The sequence below is a fragment of the Periplaneta americana genome, chromosome 14 (genome assembly GCF_040183065.1).
Source record: "Periplaneta americana isolate PAMFEO1 chromosome 14, P.americana_PAMFEO1_priV1, whole genome shotgun sequence".
NCBI classification, from domain to species: domain Eukaryota; kingdom Metazoa; phylum Arthropoda; class Insecta; order Blattodea; family Blattidae; genus Periplaneta; species Periplaneta americana.
In genome coordinates, this window is record NC_091130.1 from 146,038,689 (window position 1) to 146,047,852 (window position 9,164).

Consider the following 9,164-nt stretch of genomic DNA (forward strand, 5'->3'; position numbering starts at 1 on the left):
TATTTAGGTGGTGCGGGACTTTTAACTAACCCTATATATATATGGGACATTGTTACCGAGTGTTGGCGTCCTACCGTGTTGAATATAAAGACGTAGTTCTGCATCAGATAACATCATGCTGTACATACCTTTTCTACGATTGTGTCCTCTGTTATCAGAATCCCCCTGTTGTAATTGAGCCGGGGATTGGTCGCTATTTCCTTCGTCTATATCAAGTTCATTCACATCATTTTCAACACTGTCGTCACCACCTGAAAAATCTTCAGGTTCTTCTCCTGATGAAGGTGGAGGAGGAGGGGGACCAGATCCACCTGGACCACCTGGACCTCCTGGACCACCCGGACCTCCTGGACCACCTGGACCTCCTGGACCACCTGGACCTCTTGGACCACCTGGACCTCCTGGACCACATCTATTATTCTGTTTCCATTGCTTGAAACAAACCTTCGCTGCTTCTTTGGGAATTAGACGCGGCTTGTCTTTGCAACACTAGATAAACAGGTAGAAAGCCTCGTATCAGTAAAAAGTAAAGGTCGGTTGAATGTGCTGAAACAAATAGGGGAGACTGTTGTACCTTTAGCATAGTGTACCTTCGAACATTTATTTTGTTTTTTAATTTTTGCTGCAACCTAGAGGACTCAAAGTGAAGTAGATTGTAGAGAATGCCACTAGGTAGCTCTGGTCGTAGTTTCAGTTTGGCTTATTGTAAAGTGTGAGTTCTGTGGGCAAACGAATTTTTTTTAGTACTAAAACAAACATTTCGTTCATTAATATATGTTTTCTAACACAAAACCAGATTGTATTTGTTACTATCTATCAAGTACAGTGTATATTAATGACTTATTAAAAATCGACTTACAACAATACAATGGTGTTCACTATTCTTATGCAGATGACATAGTTTTACTTTTTGGTGGAAAAACCTGGCATGATGCATATAATAATTCAAATAATGGACTTAAATTAATAAAAAAATGGTTTGACATAAATTATCTTTCTATCAACGAAAATAAAACCATCGTTATTCCATTCTCATTATCTGAAAAATGTAACAAACCTCCTACATCTATATTAAATATTAAATTACATAATTCTGATTGTTGTCTTATACAGTGTAAATGTCCGATTATTAAAGAGTCCTCTGAAGTTAAGTATTTAGGCATAATTTTCGATAATCATTTAAAATGGAACCAACACATTAATTACCTTTGTAATAAATTACGTAAAATAATATATTATTTTGTTTTATTGAGAAATTACTTGTCAATAAGTTTATTACGTACAATATATTTAACTTTATTTCAATCTGTAATTATGTATGGAATTATAGGATGGGGTAGCTCATTTAAATCCAATTTTAATCCACTTTATTTATTACAGAAGAAAATAATTAAAATATGTCTTCATAAACCTATTGATTTTCCATCTCAAAATTTGTTTATAGACTTTAATGTACTAAACGTAAGACAAATTTATTATATTGTATTAATAAAATTCATACATAAAAATCGAAATAATTTTGAATTGTATTCTCATAGTTATGAAACAAAAGGTATGAATTCTTTAAGATTGTTTGATCCAAAATGCAACACTGTTACAGTATTTAATCATAGTAGTAATTTAGGCCCAAGAATATATAACAAATTTATATTTAAATATCCTAATCTTGTCAATTCTAATAGTTCTAGTATTAAATTTAAAAAGTTATGTATGGATTTTATAAAAATTGAAAAATTGTAAATTTAAATTTATATATTATAATTGCAAATTGTATTGTATAATTATTAATTATAATTGTATTGTATAATTATTAATTTCAATTTAGGAATCCGCCCCTGAGCACGAGTTCTACTCTTTCAGGGGCGAGCTAAAGTTTCTCTATATATTTTATAATTTATGTTACAATTATTAGCAAAATAATAAATAAATATATAAATAAATAAATATATAAATATATAAATCTGGTGAGTAATAGCATATTTTAATTTCCATGATTTATTCGAATCTCTGGTTTTGGGAGTCATATTTTTTTAAACGTGCACCCTCTTGTACCTTTGAACACAAAACATCTTGTACCATGGAACATGTACCGAAGTACACGATACTATCGGTTTTTGTTTTTCGTTTATTTTAAGATCATGTCACGAAGTAAGTCTGGAGTTAAGAGGCCCCTAATTGATCCGGATGCCTTGAAGAAAGCTGTTGAAGCAATTATGGCTCCTCTAGGAAATAAAATCTCAATCAGAGAAGCCTGCTCTGGTTTATGATGGTAAATACATTTTAAATATGATTGTCAGTTTTTACAGTTATATTCCCACCTATATTCCACTTGTTCCAAGGTACAAGAGGGTATGTTCCAAGGTACATGAACCTGTTGTACCTTTTAACACATTACATATCCCTTCATTTTATTTTTTCCATCCTTAATAGATCTGTAAAACAGGAAAATACATACAGGAAGTTGTAAAGGAATCTTCAATAATTATTTCAAGCATTTTTTCATTTAAACAATTTCATTTCACAAAATTAAAAAAAAAATAAAATGTGAAAAGTGTTTAAAGGTACAACAGTCTCCCTACTTTCCTGGTGACGTGATAACTCAATTTTTTTTTCTCGGGCTTCCAGCCAGGTCATAAGTTGGTGATCCACCGACGTTTCGAGGATGTTCATCTTCCTCATCTTCAGGGTTAAATGAATCCTATAGATTCAAAATCCCCTATATCCACTTTCACAAATTAAAGGATTTTGACAGTAACTGGTGGAAAATAGAGGGAATTTTCAACCTAACAGTGACTTTTAACAAACCTTTTGCTTTGCTTTATTATTCATTCGCTCGTTTTCATACTCTCTCTCGCTATCATAATATTAATACTCGATCACAACGCGATAACACGCTAGAAATTCCACTTCACACATCATCACTGTATTCCTCATCTTTCACTGTTGCTACCTCTCGTCACTGGAACTCTCTGCCGCCTGAAGTCAAGGGCTGCCGAACATTGAAATCTTTCAAATCCAAATTAGAAAATATCTTATGACGAGTTGCCAAACTAACTTACTATTATGATAATTGTTGTATTGCATGTTTCCACGTGTTCACATTTTTTATGTTCTAGTAATATTTAACTTATTTCATATTTTTGTTTTCATATTTTCCGATAATGGTATATCTATAATGTGATAAGTTGAGCTATATATAATCATAATTTTCCTTACTGTGTGTACTTAAAAAATATTGTATTCATTGTATGCTTTGTACTGCACTATTTTATTACTACCATCAGTATTATTATTATTATTATTATTATTATTATTATTATTATTATTATTATTATTATTATCAATAATTGTCTTACTTTTTTATACTTTGTATGTCTCATTTATTTTGACGTGCTGTTCACATTTTATTATGCTCTTTTCTTTCCTTCTGTATGTTATATATTATGTCTGATTTCTACTTGCTTGTTGTTTACATTTTATTATTATTATTATTATTATTATTATTATTATTATTATTATTATTATCTTATTCAGTTTTGTGTGTAAAATTGTAGTGTACTTTGTAAATTTGTAGTGTTTTTTGTAACGCAGTTTTACTCCTGGTTGAGTGTTAGAGAAGGCCATATGGCCTTAACTCTGCCAGGTTAAATAAATCATCATTAAATTTAGTGACTTTTTAAATTAAAACTATATAAATCCTTGCAATTCATTCTTAGCAATCAATATATGGGCATAACTCAATTATGAACAAAATGGTCTTTAGGGGGTTTTGAATCTAGAGGATTCAAATGATGATTTAACCCTGAAGATGAGGAAGATGAACATCCTCGAAACGTCGGTGGATCACTAACTTATGACCTGGCTGGAAGCCCGAGAAAATTTTGAGTTAAATACTGAAGTAGTTTAACAATAAAATGAATACCGTACCAAACTCGGATTTTTGTAGATCCCAAATACAGGATTAAAAGTTTTAGGTTCCAATCCTCAAATTAGGTATTTTCAGAACAAATGGAATTCTCATATTTTTCTTTACTGAAATTTTAAACGCAAAATAAATGTTTAAAGTTTGTAATTTTATTGATGATTTAGGAATACAATAGGTTCAAATCTGACATTTATGGTTCATACAGGATGATTCTAAATTTAACTGACAAACTGTGTTGACTGGTAGGGGACATTATTAGATAGTGAACCCTGAGAGAATAGAAAGACAGGAGAGAGAGAGCGGTCGAATCTCCCCACTACACGATCGCTACGACCAGTTATAATGCCAGTAAGTTGTATATATATGCCGCACAACAATGCATATCGGTATATATTTTGTTTTCCAACCGAAGTCATCGAAAGATGATGATGATGATAATAATAATAATAATAATAATAATAATAATAATAATAATAATATATTTTATTTATTTATTTATTATTAATATTTGTGTGCTGAACAACAGCCAGAGGCCAATTATAGTTCAGCACAATACACAAACAGAAGGTACAGAGGTGCATAAATAAATAAATAAATAAATAAATAAATAAATAAATAAATAAATAAATAAATAAATAAACAAATAAATAAATAAATAAATAAATAAATAAATAAATAAATAAATAAATAAATAAATAAATAATATCTTAAAACAAGAAAAAAATACATAAATAAAATTGAGAACAAGAACAGTAAATACTAATAATCAAAACGAAACTATACCTTAAAAGGATCTAAATTGTGCCCATGCAAATTGACATATTTTATGGATCTACAGACTGGAGAAAGTGATTTTGAATTTCTGTTATAAAATTTTTTTTGAAATCTTAAACCTTTTGTAGGAATACGAAGGCTGATATTGTTTATGATAGACTCACAATCAGTATCACCCTTGATCAATTTGCAAAAAAAATGATAATCAAGATTTTGACGTCTAAAATAAAGGCTACAACAGTTAAAATATTTGCAGGTAATCTCATAATTGAAGTCAGAGGAATTGGGTATAAACGAAAAGCACATAAGGAAATAAATTTTCTTTGAATATTTTCCAATTTCACCGAATCAGTTGAAGTAATGGAATTCCAGGCTACATGCATATTCAAGTTTAGCTCGAACCAAAGTAAAGTGTAGAATTAATAGAGACTCTGGAGTAGAAAAAGAATAAGTTATAGACCTTATTAAACCAAGCATTCTTATTGAATGATTATAAATATAATAAACATGATCGTGAAAATATAATTTATAATCAGGTAATACATCAAGATCTTTAATAGAATTTTTCTTAATAATACAGACGTTATTAAGAGAATAATTAAATTTTAGGGAAGTAGTTTTTCGTGAATACGAAATCACAAACGTTTTTGTTTCATTAATTTTCATTTCATTATCGTCAGACCAAAGTTCAATAGAGTTAATATCATTTTGAAGAGTTCCTCGGCAGGACTATTTATTGAGCGAAAGATTTTGAGATCGTCAGCAAATAAACAGGTATTTTGAACTTATTCTTTTACATATGTCATCTATAAATAATAAAAATAATAGAGGGCCCAATGTAGATCCTTGGGGAACTCCACATAATAAAAATCGATATCCACTTCGACTGGGAATACTAATAATTAGGGCTCGGAAGTTGATATAAATTTATAATATTAGTAAATATACCGTAAAATAATAATAATAATAATAATAATAATAATAATAATAATAATAATAATAATAATAATACACCAAATTTAAAATACCGTTAATGTAAATTATAAACAATTTTAATAATGACCTCATTTGAGAAAATTCTACGTATGCCACTGCGTTCAATCATTTTTGGACATTGCTTAATATTTAATTGAACATTTTCACACACAACTTGTAAATCTCAATCTCTACGAGTACTTTTCTTATTTGGCATAAACGCCTGTGAAAGAGTGATTTCGTAATGTGTAAACTGGATAACAATGTCCAATTACCGGCAGTCACTTGTGTTGCATATTCTTATTAAACCTACCTTTTCGAAGCCTTTCTTGGGCCGCGATGGATTTGAGCCCTCAATTGTCTCCGTATCATTCGGGGCCTGTCTTCTGAACCTCTCTGCCCCTGTTAAGCCTAATGGCAATAGATGTTGTAAGTGAGACAGAACAACTTCCGCCTTTGATTCCTCAACCTGTTCACCAAGGGCCGCAGCCTGTAATTAAATGTATTATGTTTGTTTGATTATTTATTTTAATTTATAATTATTTTGTTCGTCAGTCATTCTAGTTGTCACGGATGTTACATTTCTACTATTTTAAAACACTATATACAGAGTGTCCCATTTGTCTTGTGCACCTATTATAACTTTTTTGTTTGGATAGGTATTGGAATTTTTATTTTTGAGCATTATGTTAGAACGAGGGGCTAACATGAGTGTGGAGATTTGGTGCATGTAACTACATTATGGTACAAGAAACACGTGACGAATTAAATTTTTCAAATGGCACTTACTTACTTACTGGCTTTTAAAGAACCCGGAGGTTCATTGCCGCCCTCACATAAGCCCGCCATTGATCCCTATCCTGAGCAAGATTAATCCAGTCTCTACCATCATATCCCACCTCCCTCAAATCAATTTTAATATTATCTTCCCATCTACGTCTCGGCCTCCCCAAAGGTCTTTTTCCCGCCGGCCTCCCAACTAACACTCTATATGCATTTCTGGATTCGCCCATACGTACTACCATGTGTAGGCTCTCTTTTCCAATTATTGGTTTAAAAATGTCCTCCCGTCCTACTTTAGCGTTGAAATCCCCCAATAAAACTTTCATGTGATATCTAGGCAAATGATCAAAAATGTGTTCCAATTCCTCATAGAAGCTATCCTTTATATGGTCGTCTTTCTCTTCTGTAGGGACGTGAGCATTTATAACTACGATATCGCACCATCTACCCTCAAGTACTTACTTACTGGCTTTTAAGGAACCCGGAGGTTCATTGCCGCCCTCACATAAGCCCGCCATTGGTCCCTATCCTGAGCAAGATTAATCCAGTCCCTACCATCATATCCCACCTCCCTCAAATACATTTTAATATTATCTTCCCTACGTCTCGGCCTCCCCAAAGGTCTTTTGCCCTCCGGCCTCCCAACTAACACTCTATGTGCATTTCTGGATTCGCCCATATGTGCTACATGTCCTGCCCATCTGAAACATCTGGATTTAATGTTCCTAATTATGTCAGGTGAAGTATACAATGCGTGCAGCTCTGTGTTGTGTAACTTTCTCCATTCTCCTGTAACTTCATCCCTCTTAGCCCCAAATATTTTCCTAAGAACCTTATTCTCAAACACCCTTAATCTCTGTTCCTCTCTCAAAGTGAGATTCCAAGTTTCACACCCATACAGAACAACCGGTAATATAACTGTTTTATAAATTCTAACTTTAAGATTTTTTGACAGCAGACTAGATGACAAAAGCTTCTCATCCGAATAATAAGAGGCATTTTTCATATTTATTCTGCGTTTAATTTCCTCCCGAGTGTCATTTATGTTTGTTACTGTTGCTCCGAGATATGTGAATTTTTCCACCTCTTCGAAGGATAAATCTCCAATTTTTATAGTTCCATTTCGTACTATATTCTGGTCACGAGACATAATCATGTACTTAGTCTTTTCGGGATTTACTTCCAACCCAATCGCATTACTTGTTTCAACTAGAATTTCCGCGTTTCCCCTAATCGTTTGTGGATTTTCTCCTAACATATTCACGTCATCCGCATAGACAAGAAGCTGATGTAACCCGTTCAATTCCAAACCCTCTCTGTTATCCTGGACTTTCCTAATGGCATACTCTAGAGCAAAGTTAAAAAGTAAATGTGATAGTGCATCTCCTTGCTTTAGCCCACAGTGAATTGGAAACGCATCTGACAGAAACTGACCTATACGGACTCTGCTGTACGTTTCACTGAGACATATTTTAATTAATCGAACTAGTTTCTTGGGAATACCAAATTCAATAAGAATATAATATAAAACTTCTCTCTTAACCGAGTCATATGCCTTTTTGAAATCTATGAATAACTGTTGCACTGTACCCTCATACTCCCATTTTTTCTCCAATATCTGTCGAATACAAAAAATCTTATCAATAGTCGATCTATTACGCCTAAAACCGCACTGATGATCCCCAATAATTTCATCTACATATGGAATTAATCTTCTCAAAAGAATATTGGACAAAATTTTATACGACATCAACAAAAGTGACATTTCTCGAAAGTTACTACAGTTGGTCTTGTCAGCCTTCTTAAAGATAGGTACGATTAGAACTTACGTAGAAATAATGATTTTAACTACATAAATAATTTACAGTTTATAAACTTACTAGTGTTAAACAAAGCAGCAAACCAACACATGTAGAATCCATTGCGGTTGTGTGCCTTACTGCAGGAAATGTAACAACTGAAATGCTTCCACCAGCTTTATATACTCTGACATTGGTCATGTGCTTCTTTCAGGTGAAAAAAAATCTTCATAATAAACAGCCACAAAGCATTCTATCATTAATCTCGCGTGTCATTTGTCATAACTATTCGTAAGGTACAATAATTATGTTCACATCCTGGCCGGTGTTGCCACACATTAGGCATCGGTTTCATTTGTTCCATGTTTTATTGATGTTGATGTGGCTATTGCTGCTGTCAACTCACTTCCGGTTAGCTAATTTAATGACGTGCTCTCTTTCAATTCCGATGTTCACTTTTTTCATAGATACTTCCGCGTTTTATGGTTGGTCCTTGTCAAGTCTTGAAAAGTAAGTCCACTTTATCATGAGAATCTTGGAAAAGGCTAGCCCCAAATTGAAGGAAATAGCATATCTAATGTTAGTAAATCCCGAAAAGACAAAGTATATGATTATGTCTCGTGACGAGAATATTGTACGAAATGGAAATATAAAAATTGGAAATTTACCTTTTGAAGAAGTGGAGAAATTCAAATATCTGGGAGCAACAGTAACAAATATAAATGATACTCGGGAAGAAATTAAACACAGAATAAATATGGGAAATGCCTGTTATTATTCGGTTGAGAAACTTTTATCATCCAGTTTGCTGTCAAAAAATCTGAAAGTTAGAATTTATAAAACAGTTATATTACCGGTTGTTCTTTATGGTTGTGAAACTTGGACTCTCACTTTGAGAGAGGAACATA

General features: G+C 32.4%; 1 protein-coding gene across 1 annotated transcript in view; it reads right to left on the reverse strand.

The window, feature by feature from the left end:
• Positions 1–8,437, reverse strand: part of LOC138713809 (uncharacterized) — a 35,123-nt gene extending 26,686 nt beyond the window's left edge. Inside the window, exons 1-3 of the mRNA XM_069846246.1 lie at positions 8,338–8,437; positions 5,988–6,164; positions 129–489 (exon numbers count right to left, since the gene is read on the reverse strand). Coding sequence (XP_069702347.1) covers positions 129–489; positions 5,988–6,164; positions 8,338–8,379 — 580 coding nt within the window. The 5' untranslated portion in view covers positions 8,380–8,437. The remainder of the gene's footprint in view (positions 1–128; positions 490–5,987; positions 6,165–8,337) is intronic.
• Positions 8,438–9,164: the final 727 nt, after the last annotated feature.